General features: G+C 39.1%; 1 protein-coding gene across 4 annotated transcripts; it reads left to right on the top strand.

Moving 5' to 3' along the window:
* The first annotated feature begins 121 nt into the window (after positions 1 to 121).
* BOLL (boule homolog, RNA binding protein) lies at positions 122 to 27,791 on the top strand. 4 transcript variants are annotated; one of them, XM_015868072.2, is made up of 12 exons: positions 122 to 462; positions 752 to 846; positions 2,324 to 2,464; positions 5,259 to 5,350; positions 6,813 to 6,867; positions 9,562 to 9,637; positions 12,975 to 13,102; positions 14,090 to 14,161; positions 15,119 to 15,166; positions 15,827 to 15,955; positions 16,935 to 17,033; positions 22,066 to 27,791. In XM_015868072.2, the coding sequence occupies exons 2-12, from the start codon at positions 829 to 831 to the stop codon at positions 22,087 to 22,089; spliced, it is 882 nt and encodes a 293-aa protein (XP_015723558.1). In that variant the 5' UTR covers positions 122 to 462; positions 752 to 828; the 3' UTR covers positions 22,090 to 27,791. The 4 variants fall into 4 exon arrangements, with proteins under 4 accessions (XP_015723558.1, XP_015723560.1, XP_015723559.1 ...); XM_015868074.2 differs by lacking the exon at positions 122 to 462 and having other exon boundaries at positions 471 to 846; positions 15,119 to 15,140; positions 15,891 to 15,955; XM_015868073.2 differs by lacking the exon at positions 122 to 462 and having other exon boundaries at positions 471 to 846; positions 16,935 to 17,009.
* Positions 27,792 to 27,991: the final 200 nt, after the last annotated feature.

Here is a 27,991-nt window from a genome sequence, read left to right as displayed (position 1 = left end):
CAGACACACTGCAGTCTGTATTTGCAAACAACATGAGATGTAAGTGCACGCAGGTCCGGGTGCTGCTAGTTGGAGGAGCAGGGGGTACACCTGATAGAAAATATCACTATGGATGTGTCTCCTGCTCCTCCAAGGGCCGAAAAGAGCTGTAATATTCCCGTTCAGAACTTTAGGTGTCCGAGTTGTGGTCAAGACTTGTGCTTCTCCACGCCAACAATGATAAGGGCTGATCTGTTTCTGCCGCCATCACGTAAGGCCGAGTGAGTGACCTGTTACACTGTTTGGGCTGTTTATTTTGCGGCTCTTGCTTGTTTTCTGCCGTTGGGCCGGCAAACAGGTGAGGGGCACCCACCGAGGCCAGGGGTTAGGCCGGCCCTCGGAGCCAGGTGTGAGTGTGCCCTGAAACTCGAGCCGCGGGGGGGAGGCCGCAGCCCGAGGAGAGGCGCTGAGTGACGGGCACAGGTGCGGGCTGCGAAGGGGCCGGGAGGAGCGACGGAGAGAGAAGGCCGCGGAGGGACGGGCGTTACGAGGGGGCACTTTCCGTGCGGAAAGGAGGGCGGAGGGGCACGGCGGCGGCGGCGGCGCCTCCTCGGGCGGTGGGCGGGGCCGGGCCGGGCGCTGGGGCGGGGCGCAGCGGTTCGACCCTCGTGCCTCGCGGTCTGGCCGGGTTCCGACTGCTCCGAAGCTTCCGTGACGCGCGCTTGTCCCAGCACCGCGCCGAGGCTTCTCCGTGTCTCCTCTCCCCCTGGAGGGTCGCCTGCCGGGCCGAGGAGGAGCCGAGGACGCGACACGTGCCGGGAACGTGCCGGGCTGAGCGGCGAGGGACAGATGGAGCCCGACGGCGCGGTGAGACGAGGCCCGAGAGCTCCGAGGGCCGCCGGGCCGGGGCAGCCGCTCCGGGGAGAGGGCGGGCGGAGGGGCCGGGAGCTGAGGGCCTCCTTCAAAGCAGCGGGACGGGGCAGCCATGGGCTGAGCGGCGTCTCCCCGTGTAGCGGCCCCCGCTGGCGGTTATGGCGTGCCGCCATTTTGTGTGGTTGGTGGTGCTGGAAAAGCCGGCCTGCCCGTGGCTCCGTTAGGCCGCTTAGCCCTGCGGAGCGGGGACAGCCGCTTCCAGCGGGTTCAGCCCTTCGGCTCTGCTCCGCAGTGGAAGGGTTGGGGCTTTGTACCACCCTGCCCGCTTCCCGTGTTGTACGGAGCCGAGTGTTGCACTAAAACACAGTCCCTATGGGTGTTTAAACACAGCTGAGTACGACCCAACAGTAGAGGGGTGGTCAGCAGGGATAGGGAGGTGATTGTCCCTCTCTACTCTGCTCTTGTGAGCCCCCATCTGTTGTACTGTGTCCAGGTGTGGAGCCCTCAGTACAAAAAAGACATGGAGATTTTGGAAAGGGTCCAGAGGAGGGACAGGAAGATGATCAGGGGGCTGGAGCACCTCCCCTATGAGGACAGGCTGAGGGAGTTGGGCTTGTTCAGCCTGGAGAAGAGAAGGTTGCGGGGTGACCTCATTGCAGCCTTTCAGTACCTGAAGGGAACTTACACCCAGGAGGGGAGTAAACTCTTGGAAAGGGCTGACAATAGCAGGACACGGGGAAATGGTTTTAAGTTAAAAGAGGGAAGATTTAGGTTGGATGTTAGGGGGAAGTTCTTCACTAGGAGAGTGGTTAGGCCCTGGAACAGGCTGCACAGTGGATGCCCCGTCCTTGGAGGTGTTCAAGACCAGGTTGGATGGGGCCCTGGGCAACCTGATCTAGTAAAGGTGTATGTTTGGTGGCCCTGCCAGGCAGGGGGGTTGGAACTACATGATCCTTGAGGTCCCTTCCAACCCAGGTCGTTCTGTGATTCTGTGATGTGTACAGCCTCAGACAGCCAGGAAGGATGAGTGACTGCTTGTTGGTGTTGTAGGATAGAGGTGTTAAAAAGAGGAGGTGTCTATTGGAAGGTGGGGTTCATCGCTGGCTTGATGTGACTGAGTTTTATTCAACATATGCGTAAAAGCTTGCTTGTTTTGCTAAAAGAGCCATAGTCACACACCACAGACATTCATACAGAGAGTGCTGTGCAAACCAAAAGGGAAAAAAACATTTGGAAACTAGGCCTAGAATGCATAATTCAAAGCACACTGGAATGTAAGTAAAACGTCAGACTGTGGCTTGCTCAAGGTATTACCGAATTGCTTAAAATTAAGCTTGTTTTTAATAAAAATACATTTGCTTAATGTTTGGTGTTTACCCACCAGAAATCCTGTATATATTTTGTGTGTGAGATATAGAAAGTCTGTGAAAAGTTTCCTTTTTGGTCTTGTTTTGGTTTTTCTAATCAACAGGCTGCAAACGAGGCACAAACAGAATCTTTACCTTCATCTCCCAACGCTGTGTCGCCAGTGCCATTAAATAACCCAACCGGTGCACCAAGGTTTGGAACAGTTACTCCAAATCGCATCTTTGTAGGAGGGATTGATTTTAAGGTATTTTCTTTCCTCGTTTTACTACTAGCTGGTCTTTTATAGCCTATAAAACTCAGTAGAAGTGTGAGACTAATGATGTGTTTGCTCAGGTGGTGCCTTTCACCAAAGTCTTCAAACCAACTGCAGAAAATGAAGTTTAAGCCTTGATTTATTATCACTGTGCTACAGAGTTGCATGAAGTTCTTCACCAAGCTGGAAGCCAGGGACTTTTGATTTGCTGCTTTTTTGCTTTTTGTGTTTTTCAAAGGAGGATTCTTAATTAAATACATCACATAGTGTAACTAATTGTAATCTCAGCGATATATGTCGCAAACACTGCAGCCATCAGTAGCTTCAGCTTCTTCAGTGCTTTTCTTTCCATTCCCACAAAGGTGGAGCTACAGTACACGTTCTTCACCTATCAAAGTAATTTTCCTAAAGGCAAAAACGAATATGAAAGCTTTTCTGGGCAATTTGCAGTACTGATTTTAGCTCTTAGCTTTTGCACTTCCATTTGGTCTATCACCATAGTAGTGATTCTTATTTGTAAGAGGGCGTACCTCCTAAATTTAGAGAAGGAATTCAATAAGAGAAATTATAGTTGGGTACCTGTTTAATTCAGTCTGAAGAGGTCTTTCATTAATAGTGGATGCTGTTCCTCTTTGAGGTTGTGTAGGCTTAACATTCAGCTTTCTTGAGAGTCTCACAAGTACCTTGTCCCATCAGCAGCAGGAAACTGTAAGTCCTAAGGCTGTTTCTGGTAAAATTATGGATACCGTGTTTGTCCAGATATTTGCAAACTGTACTGTGAACCTTTGGCTTTTTATCTTACCATCTTTTAACGCTCTGTTCCATGGATGAATCTTTGGCTTTTGAAGCCTACTGGTCTCTGTGTATACATTCTTACTATCTGCTAGGTGTTCAGTATAACTTACTGCATCAGTTGAGGTCTTAAGAACTCTTCAAGTGTTGCTTAATGTATTTTTTGCCTTCAGCTATTGTATCATTTATCACTTTCTTAGTGTTGTGAAGTGACATAGCAGCTCATAACACACAGAGCTTACAAGAAACAGGAACACTATCCCAGGAATTCTAAGTTTTAAGGAAAAGACAGATCTTACCATCAATCTTTTTTTACCCTTTACTTTCTGTTCGTTATGTAAGAATGTTTCAGCTTATATAAAACAGTTCCATGAGCATATGCTATCATTTGTTTGGCTGGATTTGTTTTCCTACATAAACAGAACCTCACATTTCTCTTCACTTGTCAAGCGTGGTGATCTGTTCAGGAGAGTGATGTGGGGTGACATTTAGTAATACTTGAACCTTTCAGTGGTGTCTAGTTGCTCAGGATCTGGTGCAGGTGATTTCCAAGGGGAAGACCTGATTATCCAGTTGTGTGGAAACTTCCAAGTCAAGGCCTGAATCAGTCATTGAGCACCTGGGGAAAGGACCCAATCAGCCCTGGGAGCATAGGTGAAGGCAAAGGGGATGGAGCCAGGCTGCACCTCTGCTAGACCCCATTTAAGGGCTGACTGGAACTGGGGAAGGATCTCTTTCTGGAGATCTGTCCTTGTTGAAGCTTTCCCCCAAGAACCTGGAATCTACTCATGTGGGTGAGCAATCTTTTTCCTTCATGGCACTTTTCTATCGTGTTGATCCTTCTGTCATCACATATTTGTTGTAATGCTGTTCCCATCATACAGATCTGTCCAGTTGCTACACCTAGTTATGTCTATTTCCTGCCCATTCAGAGCACTCCTGTCTCTCGTTGCTCTCTGCTCTTCTACAGTGTGGCTGTATTTTATAGTGTTGTGATACTAGAACACTTGGAGCAGTGAGGAGCCAAGTCTTGTGCCATGAATGCTCCATGGACTTGAAGACTGCAACAAGTAAATTGTGTTCTTTTACTAAAACATGTATTGAAGATGGTGTTATTCATAAAGTGTTAGCTTCATATTCTATCTGTTTAGGAAAATTACTTGAGTTTTAGTTTTTCTTTCAAAACCTTCCTGCTTCTCAAACTCAGGTAAGCTCTTCATGTGCAGAAGGGATTTTTTGCTCAATTGTATATACTTGCAAAAGCAGCAGCAGCTTTTCACTTCAAGGTGTAACAATACTTCTTGTGCACCTAATATAATGAAAAATGTGGACAAGTAGAGAAATAGCCTGGATATAGAGATCAAGGTAGGACAAGAAATTCTGAAATACTATGTGTTTTATTTATGCTTACGCTATTAAGCAAAGCTAATTCATAGAAGGAAGACAAGTGCTCATATTGCTGAAATGTGCATTTGTAAGGAACTTGTCTTCCTACATGTACACTCTGGTTAGACATAAACAGTTTTCTCCATATGGGTCTAGGGTGTTCTCCATTATAAGCACCTTATTTAATTTACAGCAGGGTTTTCCCATGATGTTCCTATGTGTGTATGATATGCATGCCTTTGTGTGCATATATTTAAGTGTATATTTATGTACACACATGCAGATGTGTGTGTATACATTGAGAAGGCTTCAGGGAATATGCCTGTAAAGGGACTGTTACTATGTAGAAATGTTTTAATGTTTTACTGGCTTTCTAGTGTTACCAAATATGGAAAGGCAGCAATTAAACAGTAATACTGTTCTCTTGCTTTGAGGCACATGTTCATGCTCATTCCTTGGTTTTCCATTCTGGGGTTATAGTTTGTTTGTGGTAAACTTTATCCAAATTTAATCATTAGAAGTCTTATGGTATGTACTCATTGACAATAAGTATACAAATCAGTTTTTCTTCTCTTTTTTTCCCCCCCTCTTTGATTTAATTTATTAGACTAATGAAAATGACCTGAGGAAGTTTTTTGCTCAGTATGGCTGTGTGAGAGAGGTGAAGATAGTAAATGACAGAGCTGGAATATCAAAGGGGTTGGTATACTAGATAAACATGTTGTGGAAGTTGAAAATGTACCAGAAAATTGCCTGACTGCAGTGAATTTTATTGTTTCTTTGCTCAGAACATTATTAGTATTGTGTTATTGATCTGAAATATTTCACATATGCAAAAATCTCCTTGTGTTCTCTAAGATTCACTTACGTAAATGTCTTTGCAATTTGCTTAACTGTTGAACTCTGTTATCACATGAATTAAAACATAATCCCAAAGAGGGCATTTAATTCATATATTAAAAATACGTATTTTCCTAATGGAAAGTCTGTGTATGGGTAAGATCCCAAATGAAGGATCTACCTTTTTGTTGTTGCACCTGTGCTTTTGGAAGTGTTTCCAAACTTGATTAGAGAAAGCAATCTAGCAAGAGCCCATAGATTTAGCAGTATCTCTGTACTCGTGAACAGAGAGATGCTCACAAAACGTACTTTGTGCTGCAAATTCTAATAGGCTGTCTGGAATGATGGAAGCTCTCAGGCTTTCGTAGTACTTTTCTGAAGTCTGGCTTTGAGAATGAGCTGTGAACCTATGAAGTTACGGACCCAAAACTATTATAAGATTTAAAATAAATAAATAAAAAACTCCTGCAACTCAGAAAGGTGCAGCTTTTTCTGTAAAATAAGACACAACGATTGTTGTATATGTGCATATTGTGTAACGTACTTTAATTGTGTGATCAGGCACTTAGTTCACACAGACAGTGCTTTGTTCGGCGACGTTTCTATGGGAAATATTGATGTGTTGTGGTGTAGGAATTCTTCATAGAAAGCCTGTTTGATTTGTTGCAACAGTTGAAAGAGATGCAGTGAGAGATGCATTATGTCATGAAATGTGAGAGTACTTTATCCTTGAGGTTGCCACAAAACTGTTGTTTATAGTTAATCACATCAAGAGTGACACGAGTAATTCCTAGGTAAACCATATCTATGTATTGCTGCTTTGTCTGAGAACTCATTTTAACATCCTGGGTAGTGCTTAGGGAGATGTGGAATGTTCACAGTTCCCACTGGCATTACAGGAGCTGTGCTGAGAAGGCTGTATCATAATAATTTCAATGTTGTTAGGAGTGCATCTCATTGTGGGCATTCCTAACAATTGAGGGATCCAGATCAAAAAATCTTTGTCTTATCGATAAGAAGTATCTACATACGTTCACCATGTAACACCAGTAGCCCAGCAGGTTTTGCTTAGCTGTTTAGGTGAACTACTCATTCGCTGCATGGAAACAATGATATGTGACCATGTATCTAAACATACTAGAAAGTAGGCTACAATGAGGTTTATTAACAAATCAAAGCTACAGTTGTTACTACAGTCTCTATTTCTACAACTGATTTTTTCCTATTCCCCTTCCCTTCTAATACCATTACTATATGGAAAGTATTAATGTGCAATATATGAAATTACGATCATCAGAGACTTAGCTCTCTTTTTATTTAGGTATGGTTTCATTACTTTTGAAACTCAAGAAGATGCACAGAAGATACTACAAGAGGTGAGTAATATTCCCCATTATGATTCCCTTATAAATAATTTATTTCATGGGGGACATAAAGTATCTCTGGTTTTCCAACCATTTTCTGTTGGTCTACATGGATTGGTAGGTCTGTTAAGATTGGTCATTCTGTCTTCCTACAGTATAGTTGAAGAAACACTTAGAGAGCTAGAGATCTAAGATAGCTTCTTATGAGGAAAAGCTGAGGGAGATGGGCTTACATGGGTTGGGGAAGAGATGGCTCTGGGGAGACCTCAGTGTGGCCTTACAGTACTTTAAGGGAGTTTAAGCACGAGGTGGACAGTCTTTATACATGATCTGAAAGTGATAGGACAAGGGGGAGTGGCTTTAAACTGGAAGAAGGTAACCTTAAGTTAGGTATTAGGAAGAGGCTTTTTACTAAGAGGGTTTTGAGGCTGCCCAGAGGAGCTGTGGATGCCCCATCTCCAGAGGCATTCAAGGCCACGTTGGATGGGGCCCTGGGCAGCCTGATCTAGTGGTTGGCAGCCCTGCCCATAGCAGGGGATTGGAACTATATGATCTTTAAGGTCCCCTCCAGCCAAGGCCATTCTATTAAGACAAGAAATGCTCTGAATCTAGAGAAGTGAGCTGTCGTCTGATATTAGAATGCTTTACTTTGGCATGTAGTATTTGCTTTCTTACTCTACATGTGCTCCATACAGTCTGTTCTGGTGCATGCTGATTACTCCTTATCCTTCATTTGCTTTACTAGAAGATGCATTGTTAAGATAAGTTGGAGAAGATAACTGCTTTATTTTATTCTGACATATTTGATCATCGGAGCTGTTGTAGCTCTTCTGAGGAATAAATTTATTAGAGGTCTTAAATAGTCAAGTTCATTTAATGTTATATAACAGTTGCTTTTCTACTTACCCAAGTAACCATCTTGATGTTCCCTCTAGAGCCTCCCTTGAGATAGGATTAACTGTTAGGTGTTTATTAGTTTTTCAGCTCCTACTTTAAAATAACAGACATGGGGTGGGGGGGAGAACAGAAAACAGTATCCAAGGCTTGCAAAATATCTTCTGCCAAATATAAGACAAGATAAAATATTGAAGTACTGAGTCTTTGAATATTTACAGGTTAAAATTCATTTAAAAAGAAATCTTGGGTATTTTCAAAACAAATATGTGGAGCTTGAGTACGCAGACGGGAATGCTGTTTCTTTGTGGTTTTTTTCCCCTTTTTCTCATGGGTTTTATTGTTTTATTTCTGTGAAATAGAAGAATACAGGGGGTATCATTGTGAATGTGGTCCAGAATGTTTGCCTGCACTGTAACTGAAAGGCTGTTCCATGTCAAGTCTTAGTAGTATCCCACTGTATGAGACTGATACCTTTTTGTCTGCAGGACATGTTTTATTTCAAACATCCTGCTATTATGTTGTATTTTTCTTCTGCATCGCACAGCCTCGTTTATCTTTAGGTTAGTTATGATCTAAGCCTTATTTGGGCTATTTCAGTAGATAGTTTCCCAGTTTTAATAGTTTATTATAGCATAAATTATTTATTTTATACTATTGAATTTCTTGTTTATAAATGTCCTACTTCTTGATCATCAATAACATCTTCAGAGTTTTTTTCATAGTGTTTTTCATTCCTCAAAAGTGTTAAATTGCATCTCAAGAACTGGCTGTGTGGGATTTCTTTAGGGTCCTCTTTCCAGTCACGTACTGCTACATCTAATGCTACCTCTTCCCATTTTTCTTACTTTATAGTCACAGCTTCTCCTATTAATCTTTCCTTGTAGCATCACATGTAATTTTTCATGCAGTGCCATATCGAATGCTTTGAAGAAATCTGCACTGATTAGATATATATTTAACTGTGTAAGTCGTATTTAAAAAGGCAGCGTGAATTCTGATGGATCACAGGAATGGAGTATGTTGAGAAGAGTCACCCTGTGTTGTCTGTGGAGGAATGTGGTTGGAGTGAAACTGACAGTAGTTTTTGGGAGGGGAAATTGCTCAGTTTTCAATAGGATTAGTTGGTGTATTTGCAGTAGAGAAATTACACCTGACGCTGAAAACTTTGTGGCATAGTAGGGTAGCAGTTAGGGCTAAGTGGGAATCAGAAGACTGTATAATTTGTTGGTTCTTTGCACACTTTTTTAAGGTATTCTGCTATTAGGACATCTTTTGATTTTTATTTATTTTGTCATTTGTTAGCATGGATGTAAGGAAGGTAACACGGGTTTAAGGCAGTCCCAAGGTCTCACATAAAATTTAAGCTTTTTATTACGTTCAGTCCTTATACTCTGGTCCTTCTTGTAGACTTGTTCTTATAAGTTGCTTTATAAAAACAAGGCTGTAATTATGAAAAAAATAAGTTTATACTTGAAATTGTCCATTTCTAAATATGTTTACTTTTTATTCTAGTAGTAGAAACATGCCTGTATGAGCAGAAGGGTAGAACAAACAAAAAACTGAGAATTAAAGGTAGCTGTTAGTCAGGAGGCTCTATGATGAGTAAGGAATACTTGAGATAAGTAATGGTGGCTTTTATGTATGTGTAGTCTAAGATCAGGTTAAAGAAGAAGCTAATGTGGTTCTTGTTTTGTCAATATGTGTTCTAAATAAGAAGCAGTGTCTCTGGTTTTTGTTGTTGTTTTAAATGCCTTGATCTATGTAAAAAAAACCTAATACTGAGTACTTTTTTTTTTTTTTAAATTCTAGGCTAAAAAACTTAATTACAAGGATAAGAAGTTGAATATTGGTCCTGCAATAAGAAAACAACAAACACGGATTCCCCGTATGTATATTCACTTGCACTTGTCTATTATATATGTCATTGCACATCTCATTTTTAACCAAGATGTGCCTGATCATGTGTTGTTTTAATGCTATAAAGAGAACACAGAATAAATGTGTACCAGTGGATAAATCCAGATTTGGCAAGTCCAGGATTGATCTTCAGAACTTTTTTCTCCTCCTTAGTGTATTGTTTGCTCTCTTGGGATGATGATTTATGTAGGAGCAAGGGGAATGGAATCTTATCATAGTTACATGGCAGAACCTCAGTTCTAAACACTGTCCTCACAAATTGTTCAGCAGACTTTCCTGGTTCTGTGTGTTATTACTAGTTAGTAGCAAAATCCCTCAGAACCATGGCATCTTGCTTTGTTCAGTAGAAACTATAATGAGCGGGTATTTGTTGTCTCCACTAAATTCTTAGGTTTCTGTCCTTTAAAATAAAGGCAGAGTTGCTAAAGGTTCCTTTTCTGGCAAAGAACTGCTTAAACTGAAAGCATACATGAGAGAACTATTGGTCAGGTGGCCAACTATTGGTTTGTTACTTTGGTCAAGTATGCTGTTAAGAAGTTCTGTGGGGATAATCGTTCAATTTTTTAGGCTTCCTCTTAGAGAATGTACCATCACCTTCTGCTAGGCACTGTTTAGTTTCCGTAATGTATTGCAAAAGGTGTAAACCTCTAACTTTCAGGATGAGAACTGCCAGCTTTTTTATGCCGGCTATTTTGTTATTCCTCAGTGATGTCTATAAAAATCAGAAGTAAAATGCATTACTTGAGAAGTGCAGAAGCAAATGAAGCTTATCTTTGTACTTCAGTGTTCATCTTACGGTACCTTTTGGAGGGGAGCGGCGGAACACACACTTTTGGACCTGTTCTGTTCTGTGGAATTTTAGTTTTAACTGTATAGTTTTCTTAGTTTTTGCTGTCAATTTATTAAGAGGTAGTTCATATGTACGCTACTACTGATGCTGCAGACATACCTTCACGTGAAAGGAGATTTGTACTTCTATATGCTTAGGTACGCCCCTCTCCCCCTTAAGTGTGTAGAGTAAGATTTGCCCAGGAGAGTGGAAATTCTTTGTTTCTTCTGTATTGTTTCTTTGCTTAGGAAATAATTGTGCAATCTTCGCTCAGCCATCATCAAGGTGTTACATGTTTGATTGTGGGTTTTGTTTGTTTCTGGTGGTTTTTTCTTGTTGCTTGATCTGTTTGCATTGCTTTGTTTCCCTTTTTGTCTTTGACTTGAAGATTCTCAAGTGCGTTGCTGCACTTGCATGGCTTCATTCTCCTGATGCTTGTGCCCGGTGTGCCTATAATCAGACAGTGTTAGAAGATACAGTTGGCATCCAGATACACATCCTGGGATCTAATTTCAATTCGTCTGCTGTCATGCTCAACCCACTAACCTTAGTCATGGAGTTAATTTGATCATTTGGAGGCCTGTGAAGCCATGAAAACTAGAGTCACAGTGTCACTGTAACTGTTTTAGTTAGCAGAATTTAAATGATTGTTCCTTTGATACTCTCATTTATCAGTCTTTTCCAGCCCAACTAACTGAGTTGCTGTCTTTCTCTACTGTTGATCAGAGCAATTTTCATCTTTGCTATTAACGCAGGACATTTTCTCTGAAGAGCTTTGACCATATTGGGATGGTTGGTATTCTTACAATTAAATCCATGCAAATCTGGCATAAGAATATATCATGTTCTAGTCCAGGCAGTGAGTTTGTCTTGGTTCAGTCAAGAGCAGTTACGTATACGGAATGCAAAGTGCATCCGTCATTTGTAAGTATCTAGTGAATCTAGATTTACTAGAACATGAATCTAGTTTGTATTTATCCTCCAGGATGGTCTCAAATACAGGTGTCTGATTTAAAATAGCCACAGATTATGAATGAAAATGCTTATGTACTTGCAGTACAGTTGTGATTGGATCTCGTAAGCTTCAGCTTAGCTCTGCCTCATCCAAGTTCTTCCATTTTTCCATTGCAGTGAGTTTGGGTTTTATAAAGAACCTTTTCTTCCAGTTTGTATGGTTTTCATTGTTCTATTTATTCATTCATTCATTTATTTATTTATTATTAATTATATATATATATATATAGATTATATATATATATATTTACTAACTGCTCTGTATTTGGCAAAGTGGATAGGATAGTTGATCAGGGAATTCGCTTGGTTTCTTCATTTGAGATAGCAAGAATGCTTTTCTAGAATGCTTACTGGAATTCAGGTAGTCTCTAATTTTTCTCACATCTGTTTAACTCTGCTAAGAGTCAACTTAGCATATGATTTTTCAATGGGTAATATTTCAGCTTTGATGTAAACAAGCATCCTCAAGTTTTTCAAGGAGTCAGTTGAACTCCTAGCATCCATGAAGGCAGTTTGAATCATAGCGAGGTCCTTTTTGGTCTCCACTTACCTTTGTGGCAATCCACTTGGCACGTACCTGTCCATAAAATGGCATTTCCTGATGCAGTTTTGCAAGGAAGCTGCAAAGGGATGATGCTCTCCATCTTGTGTTTTTCTTCATTTATTTGTTTTGCATGTTAAATGTGATTTCAGAATTTCTTTTGGTTACAGAATCATTTTTCCTTTATTTTTTTATTTCTTTTTTTTTTCCTTTGCATCGTGTATATTTGGAACTGAAACTTTTCTTTAACATTGTTCTTTCTACTTACCCACGAAACGCAGATAGGAACAGACTCCAGGTGATTCCAAAAGCAGTGATTGAGGAAAGCAGCCTCTACATAGGAATGGAAGCCTCCTTATTGAGCAGAGCTTACTGTCAATACCTGGTAGCTGTACAGTTGGAACTGTGCTTTGGGGTCAGAGCATTATAGCCTGTGCGGTAGCATTCCCATTGCTGACATCTGGATATCTGTTCTTACGTCAGGAAATGTGCCATCACACAGTTTTTGTGCTTTGAGAAATCGGGTTGCATTTTATAATGAAATCCTTCTGTTGTTTTTAGTGCTTGGATCCTGTTTCAGCTTAATATGAGTATGTGGAGGTTACCAATGAAAATCTCCCACAATGTGAAGTTACCTTTGGACATTTGAAGATTTAAAAAAAAATTATTTGCTGGTAATTGGAGTTGTCTGTGTTTAGTAATCAAAATGCATGTTATATTCCATACCCCTTCCCATCTACCCCAGCATCAGCCTGTGATTCTTTGTTTGAGATGGAGCTGAGGTGGCACGTTCTTTCCCATGTTCTTTCCTTTGAATGTTTTGCATTTCTGAAGATCAGAAATGATCTTTCCTTCCTCTTTATGACTTTTGCATTGGTCAATAAATACTGTTAAGTAACTCATCTTCAAAAATGATTTCAGGTTCTAATGTAATACAAGAAGGTGGTACAATGTACTTAACAACTTCCAGTGGATATCCTTATATTTACCATAATGGAGTGGCTTATTTTCATACTCCTGAAGTTGCTTCTGTTCAGCAGCCATGGCCAGTAAGTAATTGATTTTTCTGTATGTATGTTTTTCTGAAGTCCAAGATGAATACAGGGTTTCCAAGTCCCTTTTACTTCTGGTTTCTCCAGCTACACCTTATCTTTGATATTTAAGGGGTTTCTTTCTTGTATTCAGATTTAAAACACATTACTTAAGTTTATTGTTTTTCTGTGGAGGGATTTGCTTTGGTGTGACTGAATGGGACAGAATTCGTTCAGAATCAGTGTAGTCATTGCCCCAGAAGTTTTGTTACTGAGGATTCGTTGGTGCTTATGGTCCTTGGTTGGCTTCAGTTTTCATTGCTCCATGGGTGAGGTGTTCCTGGCTGCTGTGGCCACTGTGTTGAATATAAAAGAAGTTAATGCTGAAACTTAAGTTTTTATACTTAACCTTAAGTCCCATCCATACTCCTTTTTATTATTATTCCTGTCTATCCGGGAGTGCTTCTTATTTTAGGAGGAAGAATGCAGTAGATGAAATACTTGGCTTTAGTGGGTATGGAGAAATTGACTCCTTCCTTTCATTGATGTTTTTCTGACCCTACAAAATAGAAAATAAGTTTTCAGCTAGTTTAGTTCCTGGATCACTGCCCAGTCAGATGAATACTGTGGCTGGTGTAAGTAAAGACTTGGAAAATAGAAGAAAGGAATGGGTCTATGAGGGGGTAGGAATACCTCATTGATAATTTATATTGACTAAAATTGTTACAGGAATGTGTGTGCAGTCAGTATAATAGTGGGTGAGCTTATCCAATTTCAGAAGGCACTTAATACAATGATAGTAAGACATGCTTTTACTTCATCTGTAATGCAGGCTCCTTGCAAGTAGTGATCTTGAAAAATTCAAATGAAAGTTAAAATATGGTCAATCCATTTTTAAAAGGGTGGGGGACACAATTCAGCATATAGTACTTAATATTGGGTCTTAACAGGAGTGACAAATTATGAAATAGCTGCATTGACTTGTAACTTTTTTGTCTTTTTAAGTCACGCTCCGTTTCCAGTTCACCTATGATGGTAACGCAACCAGTTTATCAGCCTCCTACTTACCATTATCAGGTATCTGTTTGCAAATGAGTTCCAGAGCGGCAGGATTCTTTCCAGTCAGCTGTGCAGTTTTGTTTGCAGCACAATCTCAGTTCTGTTTATTCTTTGAAAATAAGAAAAAATTCTGTAAAACCAATTTCAATTTCATTGAAGACTTCCCCCCCACCCCCAATAGAATACAGTTTCTACCTTCCTATTTAATTGCGTGGAAATGGAGTAAATTGGTGTTTTCTTGGTTGCTAGAAAACTGGTTTAGTGCTGTTCTTAAGGATTTGTTTAGTTTTTCTAAGCCAGATTCCCACTCAGAGCAGTACTGGTTAGGCAGAGAATCTCCAACATTTGTCCAGTTCAATTTTACAAGTTTCCAACAAGGGAGATTACATATCCTGTCTGGGTAGCCTCTTCCAGTAGATGATCTTTCTCCAGGTGAAAGGCTTGGGAGCTTTTGTTTTGTATTGTTTTTATTCTTCTCCTTCTCTTTGAGAATTTTCCAAGTTCTAATACATGTTTGTCAACTCTTATGCTCTGAACACCTTTGAGTCAGACTTACTCATGTTCATACTCTCCCAGCATGTAGTAGTAGTCAGTAATAATTACATCTTGGCACCCTTATCCTTTGTAAGGCTTAGTGAAGCCGTTACAGTTGGCATCCTGAGATGTCAATTTTCCAGTCCTTTAACCATCATGACAGCCCACTGCTGAGCTTAGGTGATTTGTCACGTTAAGTGTATTGGATGTCTTTTAAGTAGTACTTAGATGCTTAATTATTCATTATTATTAAATGCCCAGCTGAGTGGCAGTAGACAAAATTCTTCTTCAATTAAGGGCGTATGAAAATCATGTTTGTTCCTTTAATAAGATTTAAATGCAGATTTGGGGTGTGTTTGGCTATCATATGTGAGGAAGGTGCATGTCTATGCATATGTTTATAATTATGTAATAATATCTTTCTTGTCTCCTTGAATTTAGGCACCAACGCAATGTCTTCCAGGTCAGTGGCAGTGGTCTGTTTCCCAGGTAAACACTGTTCATAGTTGTAGCATCGTACCCTTACTTTCCATCTAGTTTAAAGGTAGGGTGTGCTTATCAAATACTTTTGTCTGCAAATCAAAAGCAAAAATCAGTAATGACAGCACTGCTGAAATATATAGCTATGTTTTATCAGTGTATCTGCAGCACTGGTAGAATACAAGGCACAAAATAGCATTTACGGAGACATAAAGTGTAAACTTCTTTTAAGGAAGGCATCTTCCTTTCTTCCTGTGGTGTAAGGTGTTTTTATTAATTTATCAAAGAGATATTTGGAAGTGTTTATAAACTACTCCATTATGCTTGATAGCAGAAATGAATATTATCTACCTCATTACCTGATAATAACTGACATTTTACTAGTTTACTAGTAGTAGAAGCTGGTAGGCATGCAAGTATGGCAAAATTAGATGCAGGTCCTTGAAATAGGAAGAAGTACGTGATATTTTGTGGGGGAAAGATTTCACAGTTTTCTGATCTATATTGCAGAAGCTCTTAATATGGGGACCTTGTCACTGAGGTAATTCAGAATTTAAAGCTGAAAGGATGACCAGGACTGTTGAACTATTTGAACATGTCTTCAAAATAAGATTTCTAGATACAGTGCAAGAAGTAAATGATTTATGGAAATAATGTGTTTTATTTCAGTCTCCAACCTCTTCACCTTCGTTGTTTTACCTGCACCCGTCTGAAGTTATTTATCAACCAGTAGGGATTGCCCAGGAAGGTGGTTGCGTACCTTCTCCTTTCCTTCTAGTGGAAGCTGCAGTTCCTGAGGTATTCCTATGAGCAATTTTATTCTCAGTCATAGCGTTTATCTGCAGTAGAAAAACACACTGACAGTGATTGGCAACAGAGAGTCTTGTTAAAAATGTGTTACAAATAATTGTTATTCTTCTGCTTTGTTAATTCTTTTCTCCTTAAGAGACATGAGAATAAATGGTAAATTAGGGTAGAATTTACTGCACAAGAGAGAAGTCCCAAAACTGATACTTCATGCATCTTTGGTGTGAAATCCTGATGCACATGATTTCCCTTCAAAATTCTTTGTGAATAAAATAAGGCTTCAGTTGGTGGGGTTTTTCTCCCTTTATAGCATGCATAAATGTCAGTGTTAAGTGTATAATCGTGGGCCCCACTGTTGTTGTTTTACCTCTTGGAGTTCATAAATCAGTTATTAATTTGCATAGAGAGAAATTCAGAGTGTATGAACAGTAAGCAGAAAAACATGAAATGAGTTAAGGAATATTTGGATATATCGTGCTCTTCACAGATGTATCTTTTGCTAGGTTTTAAAGAAGCATTATGTGGAAATGCAGGAGGCAGTGTAAAGTTCTAAGAAAGGCCTTTGTGTTTATATAAATGTAAATAGTCTGAAACATCATTCCCAACATTATTACACTTGTAATTTGCTAATCTACACACTTAAACTCAGTTCCAGTTAGAGCTGAGTGAAATGGGTTTGTACTGCAGAAGTACTTACTGGCACTTACCTAAATAATACAGCTTAGAGATGAAAACCTGTCAGTGTTCTAAATAAATTATATGTAATAAACTTCGATACGGTGAGGAAAACTTAAGTTTAAATATTGAGTTTTCAGTTTCTAGACAGTTGTTTATGGTTTGCATGCTTATGTTAGACCATGGTTTGAAGTCTTAAGGGATCTAAATTAGTGTGCAAGCTTTGCAAGAATAAAAATAAAAAAAAATAATGCACTTTTCTGCTCACTTCTGTTTTTTTTCTTCTTTATACCAGCCATTTTCTGATCATGGAGTTCAAGCACCCCCTCACCAGCCTTTTGCCCAGAATGCTATAGCCATGCCTGCACCTGTGAGTCAAACTAAGCAAGTTAAAGTAAGCGTGGTAGTCTTACCAAAGGGGGTCAGGAAGTGGGAAAAGGATGAAAGTCTTTTATTAATGGGTTAATGATTAAGAAAAATGGTAATGCTTCAGAGAAATTGATGTTCTTTTTCACTTAAGGCTTTCTTACAGAGAGGGTGTAGAGATTACTTTCTTTTTCTTTTTTTTTTTTTGAAACTGCTTGTAGAAATTAAATAATTTTTTAAAAAGACTAATTAATGTGATACTTGAATTAGAGAACTGCGTAGGAAGGTATGTTTTGTAAGAAAATTATGGTTACAAATTCTATTCTTTGTCTCGTTGTCTTAAGAAACTCAAGTTGTTGCTTACATCATTAGGCAAGCACCTCTTATGGCAAGTTGGAGTTCTAGATCGGGATGAAAATCTGTTTGGGTTGATCACCTGTTGGTGTCTTCTCTGTGAAGTTCTGGGGTTGATCACCTGTTGGTGTCTTCTCTGTGAAGTTCTGGTGCTGAACGGGCATTCTAAAAAGTGTGATTTTTCTATATCACCTGATGCAAGGTTTTGCTTGAGTGTATGTTTGTGAGCACCTTTTGTCTATATTACTTAGGTTGCTCTGAAAGTAATGCCTCCTACTTAGTTCCACAGAAACTGCAGCAGACACTAGGAACACAGTGTTACTATTCGATAGAGCAATGATGAGATGAGACTGCCTCATGAGACTGAATGTGTATTAGTCTATGGGGCCAAATTACATGCAGTCCTAAAGGAACTGGCTGGTGCGATTGCCAAGCTGTTCTCTGTCATTTTTGAGAAATCATGACTGTCAGATGAAGGGTGAGTGGATAAAGGGAAACACTACTCCCATTTTTAAGAAAAGGAGACAGGAAGGTGGGGAGTTCCAGAGGTGAGCCTCAGCTTTGTGCCTGAGAAGATCATGGAATGGATCCTTCTGGAAGACATGTTAAGACACGGAAGTGATCTGAGGCAGCCAGTGCAATGTTACCAAGGGCAGATACTGGCTCACCAAAGCCTTCTATTATGGAGTGACTAGAGTGGAGGATAAAGAAATAGCAACTGATGTTAGCTACCTGTATTTCTACAAGACCTTTGACGTGGTCCCACACAACATCTTAATCTCTAAATGGAAAAGAGGTGTGTTAGAGTGGACTATTTGGTGGATAAGAAATGTTTGGAAGGTCACAGCAAGGGTGCTGTGGTCAATGGCTTTCTGTCCAGGAGGAGGTCAGTGTTGAGTGGTGTCCCACCGGGTTCAGCTGTTGCCACTGCTGAAATGCACTACTTACTCCTCACTGTGCTCACATCCACTTTTTGGTCTCTTTAAATGTTCAGCAAGCATTGATGAATATTGGTGCCATTTTTTTTTTTTCCAAGTGGAGGAGTTCACTTATGCATCTTTGCTTCATATACTCTTCTTTGTCAGGTGCCGTTTTGTCAGACTGCCCCTTTGCACTCATCTGTCACACAGCAACAAAATTTAACAGAGTATTGGTGGGAAGGTCCAGCTCTTACTGCCAGACCAACATCTACCTTTGGTGTTGTGGGCCAGCATAATAAAATAGGACGTGCTGCTTTTGGAACAGTCTTTGTACTAAGGATGTTAACAGAAGCTGTAAAATTGAATGTGGTGTAAATCTTGCATCATAAGAAAAGATTAAAGGTCTTAGTAGGTTTACTTGATATGACAGCGTTTCTTCAGGAAATACACTTGCTCAGCTACAAATAACAATGAATAGGGACTACTCCAAAGCTCCCACCTATATTGTCCTAGATGCTTGAATATTTCCAGGCTATTGTGTAACAGTATCTACTAAAATAACCAGTAGAGGGGGCTGTAACATTAAGCACTGTCTGGAAATAAACTGTAATTACTCCAACTGAAAAAAGAAAATACAAGCTGAATGTGAACTCAGGAATAGTAATCCCGAGTTTTATTCCATTTTCTCAGTATACTGAGATGCTAAAACAAAGAAAAAAAATGTATCAGTGCTCTCAGAATAAAAAGCAAATGGATGCTTACTGTATCAAACACGAAAGGTAGCTTTTTCTGTGCAACTTATTGTTTCTCCTAGCACTAAGGAACCAAGGTAGCGTGAAGTAAACTGCAGGATGCATCTAAGACAAAGAGATAGCTCTGTGTCTTGTACAGTAACTCGTACAGTACCAGGGCTTTTCCTTAGAGCAAAGTAGTTTACTTAGCATTAAGTGATAGCATGTTAATTGACCACAGGCTGTGTCTGTGCTTGGTAAAGCCATGTTTGAACGTTTACTGTGGCATAGGAAATGAGCAGTGTTTTATATGTTATTTTTCACAGCTTTAGCAGTAATTTCACACACAGCTGAAGCTGGCATAACTCAGGAACTCAGCCTTTTTTCTGTATCACCCATTTCCTGTGCTGTTACAAGTTTTTGTGCGGCAGTGTGTTAAAACAGGTCAGGGAACTGGTGTTATTAAAGATGATTCTTCATTCCCACTACACAGAATGCACCAGCTTAAACCTCTGTTAATTCCTCAGATCAGTTTGTCAAGCAATTGCACAAGCTCTTGTACTTACTCTGGAAGTTTGGGGTAGGATGGAGTAAGCAGGACTTGTGTCAGCAGTGTAGACTGAAGCCTGATAAAGCTTGGAGCTACCTAATCCTAATAATTCTGGAACAAATCTCCATTCACCTTAATGTTTCACATAGTTTTGAATATGTTCTGTGCATGTATCAGCTGGTGCTGTCTGTCTCTATGGCAGGACCCCAGCAGAGGTTGGAAATAGCAAATGTTGAGGGCAGGCTGGTGTGCATTAAACAAGTGATTGTATCATTACCACCTGCTTCACAGCTGCAGAAAAATACTGCCTGCTGACTGCATTCTTGCTAAGAGATGCCAACAAATGTATCTTTGCTGCTTAAAAATAACAAGTAGCAGCCTTGTAAGAGGTAGCCCATTCTCAAGGACATTGTATTGAAAGTTTGTTGTCTTCAGTGCATTAGGAATTCTGTTACGATTAAACACATGCTTTAATATTATTCTGGCTGGGAGCTTTAGGTCACGAGAGTGATGAACAGCTGCTAGCTGGATATTTTTGCCACTTGTAAACTTGGTGCTTTTAAATGTAGCTTGAGAGAGAGCATGTACTGCAGTCATGTTTTAATAAAGTCATAAAGGTGAACAACCAAAACATATGAAAACCAAGGAAGAAAATCACACACTTCTGAGCCAGTGTTTCCACTGCTGTTGTGAATGTATAAGAGCAGCTCTGTTAGTTCATCTTGTAAAGCATTTATTTAACAGTTAACAAAGCTTCAGCTCTGGCAGTGCTCCACTTCATTTTTCATTTTATCTTTGTGGCAAATAATATTTATGTAGTATTTTCCCTGTGTCACTTTTTGGTACCAAATTTTTAACGCTCTTAAAACTAGAAGAAAACTTTGCCCAATTTCTGAAAGTATGTGGTAATAGGATCTAAATTCGGTATGTGATACCAATGTTCTGTTTGAATATAGTATATTAGTAGTTTCCCCCTTTGATCATCTTTCCCCTCTGGATCTTGTATTACTTCTTGTAATAAGGGGATCAGTGCTTGATTGCATCTAGAGGGATGATATGGAATTGGCTTCAGGAGTGTGACCTGTGTAGTATGTGGTAATGGTAGCACCAGGAAGGGAAGACTGAATTTTATGCTGTCTGGTTCCAGACCAGGGAAAATTACATGAAGGGAAACTCAGGAGGCATAGGGGATTGATTGTTACCATCTACAAAAGTCGAGTGAATATCTGAAAAAGTTGTGCCATGTGGAGGTGGATGGGTGAATCAGTTTTGTTAATTTATTACATGTGCCCATCTTCGCAGTTTTAGCTGACAGCCAGCTGGTCTTCCCTAATCCTCTTGTTGGAAAATGAAAGTGCTGGGCACTGGAATGGAGCGAAGAACTTTGGTATTAATTAATTTTAAGCTTACCCTTCAGAAAATCATGCAGAAATTCATAGAAGGGTACAAAAGTAGGAACATAGGGGGTTTTGTTGTTCTGTTGTTCTTTGTTTTCCCTGAACATGCTATTCACTGGTTTCTGAAACAAGAACCTATCAACAGCAGAACTCTAATTTGCTTTTCAAGTTTGCGTGTTTCGTTTTTGTCACCGCTTTGTTCTTTACTCTCCACAATCATTTCAATAGCTTTTCAATGAGATTTTATATTCGCTGCAAGATAATGTTTTTAGAAACATCAAAGATTGTTCACTTAGATGTTGCAGATAATTGCATTGCTTCTGACTCAGAAACCAAGGTAAGATCTTCCTATGTGAAAACGGAATTTAGGGCTTTCATTTGGAATGTAGTAGAAGTAGTATTTGTACGCACACCTTCTGGTTATCTTGGTGCGAGATGCCTTTTCACACCTCAACCTTTTGATACTGACTGTTATGTAAATTTAATTGAACTTAGAGCACTTCATTTTTCCCTGCAGTGATAAGCTAGGATGTGTTTTAAGTGTGATATAATGCACATTAATATCTGTATGTTTATCTAAGTGTATAGATATGTATATATATGCATGTTTATACCTGAATTCCTTTTAAAGCAGGTGTCTTAGTGTAATCATTTTAGGAAAAATATACTAATTTTACATTACATAGAGCATTCCAGAAGGAAAAACAGCAAAAAAATAACCATAAAGCATATTTTCAGTCCAGTAAGTTTCTTTTCATTAGTACATGTATTGTAATTAAGGTAGAGTGAAGCTTTAGTTTTAAGTTACGTAAGTCTCAGAAGCATGAATAATACAAAAGTTGTCCGCAGTTAACGAAGGGTTTGTCACCAACTGTAACACAATCTATTGCTCTTTACAGGGGTAGGTTGAACTCAACCAAAACCACATTCATTAAGTTTATATTAACATAGCAAGTTGCAGATGGCATGCTTGCTTGGTCTTGAATTATTTCCTGCTGTGTTCTTTTAAGGAGCTTGTGTTTTTCTACTGGGTTGTTCTTATTCTAATCTAGCAGCTTATTTTGCTTTTCCTGATCTGTATGTTCTCTCTCTGTGTCTTTCTTTACAGACAGTGTGGAGCATTCACTATTAAGCACTTCGGGCAGCTTTAGTGTACCTGTTCTGATTTTCTTGTCCAGTCCTTCCCGTGTGGCTGAGATCATCAACATACCAGCTAGCAGCTGCCTGTTGTGAAGCTTAGGGTCAGTTGTTTCATTGTAATACTTGATATTTACAAATTGCTAAACAATAAAACATGCTAAGGGAGAATTTAACATAATCTGCGACACTATTTAACTGCTTTTGGCATATTTGTATATTTTCTGATATTTATGTAAAACAGATATAATGTAATTAATTCCTGGGATAGATCTGTGTGTATTCATTCCATAGTTACTTTCTTTTTTGTTCAACTTTCCAAATTCAGTGCATATGTGGATTACTTTTCTTCAACAAGGGCAGTTCTTAGTTCTTCAGTGTATGAGTTCTGTTCATGAAACTGTTTAAGTTTCCATTATTAGCAGCATAATTTCTTCCCTCCCTCTTTTTATTTTGTGATGTACAGTGGTTTGCATTGATGGAGTTGTACTTTGTGACAAGTGCTCAACCACATTTCTTACTACGAAAAAGGTGCTACTTTGAGTTGTTTACTTCTCTTCAAAAATAAGAGTATCTCAATAAGAGGAAGTTAGGGTAAAATATACATTGTTTCACATGTTAAAGTAATTCCTTTCAATTTGTTAAGTGACAGCCTTTTAAGCAGCCCCACAGTCCATGGCAGAGGCTTGGTTTGTGGTTAGGATGTGACTTTTTGTCTGCTTTGTTTGTAAAGCTTGTCCTCGGGATATGGCTTTTGAAAAGTCCCATCAGTGTGGAATTCATTCTTCACCATCGCACTGGGACTAGGCTGTCGAAAGGAAAAAATACTTTGTGCCATCCTTATCCTTATGGGAGTCAAGACTAAGGAGAAAGTAGGAAGAATATTTTGGAATTGAAGTTCCGCTGGTGTGAGGAAGATTGAAGTGGGTTTTAGATGAAGGCTGGTACTAGACAGCCTGAGAGCCTAGAAATGTGGGAAGGAAATCTGCAAGATGGTTTGGATTGAGTAGATGGTAATAAACTGAAATCTTGAGGTTAAGGTGGATTGAATATCCTAATAGGAATATAAGAACTACAATATTAGCTGATAGTGTTAGGAAACTGGCAGAGCTGGAAAGAGGGAAATGTGAATAGTTCAATAACAAAACTAAGAAGAAAAGATAGGCAGGAGATATCTAAGTTGAAGTGCTCAGGAATCAGATTATATGTTTAAAATACATCTAAGATAAACCAGAACAGTTAGGAAAACCTAATGCTGAGTTTTGAACTTTTATAGAGAATATGTATATAGAATCTGTTAAATGGTTTTGCGTGATAACATTAAAAAAAAAACAAAAACACTTCAGTAAGGCTAAATGGTCAGTGAACAAAACTTTTTGTTAAGTAAACAAAATCTGAACTCATTTCAAGTTATTGTTCTAATAAACAAGTGAAGGTTCTTTTTGCCACCGTCAGATTCACCTGTGTACTTAAGAGAAGTCTGTCTTTCCTTTTTGAACCACAGCTGTCTTGCTGATGCAGAGTCAAAGTGCACAGTTATTTCTTTTTGGAGTGTTATTAATGTAGTAGTTCAGACACAGCTTAAACCAGAGGAAACAATGCAGCATTTTTCCTCTCTCTTTAGGAATCAAGGTTGCGTTCTGTGAGAAGAAATTTTTCACATCCATCATCTCTGTGACTCTGAAACCTTGGTGTACATGAAGTCCCCGTTTTCATCCTAGAAAAGATTACAGACTGGAAGATAAAATTCTTACACCAGCTTCACCTACAGATTCTGTAAAATAGGTTTTTAGCCATCCCACTTGCTAGTGTTCCTATCACGTGGAGGAAGTGTTGTTCCTGACTTGTAACGTTTGCCTGGATGTGCCTAAGTGAAAATGCCATTGGCTTTTGTAAAGGAAGAAGGTTTGGTTTTGCAGTTTGGACAGGGAAACACCCAAAACTGTGTTTTTATCCTGGACAGCCTTTCTTAATAAAAGCACTTTCACTGGACAAAATTGTAAGCCGTAGTATACAGCCTACTACTTAGGTATGGGTTACTTAGATTTAATAAAAGATGCCATTTTGCAAGGGAAAAGTTCCTTTTCATTTCTGGAGGATAGAGATTTAAAAGATCTGTTAGTAAAGGTGGAAAGACCGTCTTCCCTACTTACTCACAGCTTTTACCTGCTATAGATTATAATTTGGTTATTTAAATCTGTATTGCAATAGTTTGATTTCTGATTTTGTTTTCAATCAGAATTCTCTGCTTTCATGAGATACCTTTACTTGTGCATCATTTCAGTGCTGGAGGATAATAACGTCTGAATATTTGGACCATGAGTTTAATAATTGCTTATTTTCATAGGTGGGTGGCATTTCTCTTCTATACAGAAAGGAATATATTTGGCTTTCTGCTGTGTTTTAAGCCTTACTGTTCTTAATAGGAAAAAGAATGACTTCATTTAATGTATGTATGATATCCTGGAGCTTTCGGTTTGTCTTCTCTGTAGAAGTTTGCTTTTTTGTTTGTTTCTTTTGTTTCTTAAGCACTCAGGGATCCTGCACAGTGGGCATTACTGTCAGCTGCTAAACTCTTTGTTATATATAAATACCTTAAGGGTGATTCTGCCAGTCAGTAGCATCTCATTGGGTTATGCAGGAAGCAAGATGAAGTCAGTTGCTGTTCTTACACTGTTTTGGAATTATATGAAAGGAGATGCTACGTATTGTCATTTTATTTACTGTCTTGGTTGCATGTTTGCTTAAGGTGTTCTCCGTGTTTTGCCGGGTGGGTAGAAATCTATGCAGTATGATTTCAACTTCTTGTTCCTTTGCTTTTAAAGGAGCGTTAATGTAGAATCTGGGAGATGGTTCTGCACACCAGGTATCAGATCCTTTTTTCCATGTTTTTGAGGGGGAGAGCAGTTGCTGTAGTTTGTTGTGTCTCTGAGCCAGTCTTTGCCACCAGACTCGTCTATCCAGCTGACTTGGATTTGATACAGATTTTAGCATTAGATTTTAGAATTCATCAGTATGAGAGCTATGGAAGTGTTGGTGCATCCTAACCCTTCATTTCTGTGGATGATTTTTTGTACAGATGTTTTCTTAAATGCTGGGGTGTATCTGAAGGTGTCAAAGGAAGGTTCTGTGTTCAGTTAGAGTCTGATTTGTTCTGTCATGAAACAAGAAGTCATTTGACACAAGGCTCAGGAAATTTAGTCCTAAGTCCTTACTTTTTATGTTTGCAGTTTCAAATTGGACTTGTGTGTTTCTAAAATGGCTTAGAGATGGGAGATGTCAAGTTCACAGCAAGTACTGTGTTGGAGAAGTTGTCTGAACTGATTGCTTGAAAATGTACGACTGTAGTGCAGTCATTTGTAGTGCAGTCTGTCCGATGAAGTGGCATCTACTGAAAATATTCACAAAATATCATTTATTTCCATTTATTGGAGCAGATGATGGATTATTGATAAATGGGTTGATCTCCTGGCCTTTGTTTCAAAGAACACTTAATTCATTTTGACTTGCACGTGAACTTGATCATTTGGAAGCATATTTGGCATTGGATTCAGAAGTATTGCCAGGTGTTCTTTCACAGGCTCTCTAACTTTGGTCTGGAGGTATTATTTGTTAGGGTTACGTATCACCATTTCTTAACAATGTTTAGATTTGATCTGAGACCTCCAAAGTAGGAAGGGAGGAAAAGAGAAATGGCTTATTTTTGGCCTTTCTCCAGGAACTGCTGGTAACTGTTGAAATCTTGAGGGCTTTCCAGTGAAACTGTAACTTATCTTTCTTTAAAATGTCTGCCAACAATGATGGCCGTAGGAAGTGAACTTCTAAGCTTTCTGTAGTGGAATCCTTCCTTAGACACAATGGAGGCACAGTAACCAGCTTCTGTAGTTTGTGCAGGGAATACATTGGTGAGATGCACTAAGAACGGACTGTCTTAATTTTTTCTCACAAGTGCTTAAAATTGCATTAACATCACAGCTTTCATATCTTTTTTAAAAAAAAGCTTTAAAACTTTACACTGTTTCCTACCATTTGTAGTTATGATAGCATGGAGATTCTTTACTGTAGTCATTCAGTTAAGTGCAGATGCTGGGGTCCTGATTTGGCTTTGGAGAACAGCAGCGCTTCCTAAAGGCTTCTTCAGTTTCCTGTCAGTAGCTGTAAGGCCTTACACATGTTAAGAGGGATTGGAGCAGATTAGGATTGTGTTCCCTGGATGCTCGCTAGCTAATGGCAAGTCTTTGTGCACTACTTGTCCCATCTTAGCAAACAGAATTAACTCCCCAGTTCTTACTCCCTTTAGTTTAGTGACCCTGCTAGGATTGTTTTCTACTGAGTTTCCTTTCACAGTATTTTTAGCGATTGTTGTTTGTTTAATGTTACGCATCCATGGCAAGATGCTCATTCTGACACTGTGCTAAGTGATGCTGTCTTACAACCCCTGGATGTACAGCAGAGCTATGCAAGTTATCACTCTCCTGTATTTTTATGTGTTTAATCAGGGATTCTTTTATGCATTAAGTAGAACGTTCTAGCTCCTTAATGTTTTGGGTTCCTGCTGTTGCTGGTCCTGTGTACTGGAAGTCTGTTCATCATCCCTGTAAGCTATTTAGTTTTTTTCATTGTTATGTTTGATTATTCTGATATTCGTTTCTCCAAATAGTTAATGAGAAACTGCATTCCAGTAGTAACTGAACAAAACCTGACAGAACACATGGCTTTCTAAAACTGTTTTCCTGTTTTTAGCGGTTATTAAATGTAAGAAGTTGTATGGTTGTGAAATAGTTGGAAGTTGAGTGTAAAAATTGCAGTAAAATAGGTTTGTGGCTTTGTAGCATTGAACAACTACAGTAGTTTAAATACACATGGTATATGGTTTCCTTCACTTCTGTTTCCTTTTAAAAAGATGCACATTGGGCATCATTATATTAAAGATAACAAATATAATGCCAGTGTCTTGATACACTTGTACAATCTTATACTGAGTTTTAGTGTGAAAAATCTGGAAATACAGAAGGCAGAAGAGTAATATATGGCTCTCATTTGAGCAATGTTTAATGCTGCTGCTGAGATGTAATGGGAAAGTGCATGTCTTAGCAGGCCACCTTAGACTTCTTGAGCCTCAAATAATTAGAAAATACTGAAACTAATTTGGATGGCCTCACATGGTCATTTTATGTCTCTGTTCACCAATGGAGCTGTAATCTACAAAGTGTGTATATTAAAATATATATATATATATATTTAATTGCTTTTTAATCAGATAATTAAAAGCACATTCTAAAATGTGTGGTTTTATATAATCACAGTTGTTACACTTGATACTGTATTGCATGTACAGAAGATCTATTTAATGCAGCCCTGTTAAGTGAGATGTGCATAGATAACTACGTGTAATACATGTGTAGGTCTCAGAGAATTGTTCATGGCTGTACAAATCCAAAGCTCTTTCTGTGTGTGATATAGCAGTTAAAAATATAATAAATAGCAGTTTTTAACTTTTCACGAAGTTCTGGTTTGGTAGCTGGGAGTTTAATGCATATATGTTGGTCTGTATGTACTGTTTTAATTGTAACTTTTGTTTATTGTAGCACAGATGAGTGATTTAAACAGTTGAGAGAAATGTTAAGAATGGAAGTGATGAGCTGTTGTCATTAAACTGTGCTTCTGCAGTCATTAAAATAAACCGTTGTCGTCATCTATCTGACTAAACTTTTTAGAGTATGAAGGTAAATATCAATCCAGAAGAGTTGGAAGTTCTGCTCCGACGTGTAACAAATGCTGTTGTTCCTGTTTTATTTGCAGGATTATTCCTGCAGAGGAAGAAGAAAGGAATTGCATTAAAAGGGGGGGAGGAGGGTGGCCAAGGAGACTTCAGAATGATTACCTGCATCTCGCTG

Source organism: Coturnix japonica, chromosome 7, assembly GCF_001577835.2.
Source record: "Coturnix japonica isolate 7356 chromosome 7, Coturnix japonica 2.1, whole genome shotgun sequence".
Classification (NCBI taxonomy): Eukaryota; Metazoa; Chordata; class Aves; order Galliformes; family Phasianidae; genus Coturnix; species Coturnix japonica.
This window is presented reverse-complemented; position numbering and strand designations above follow the sequence as displayed.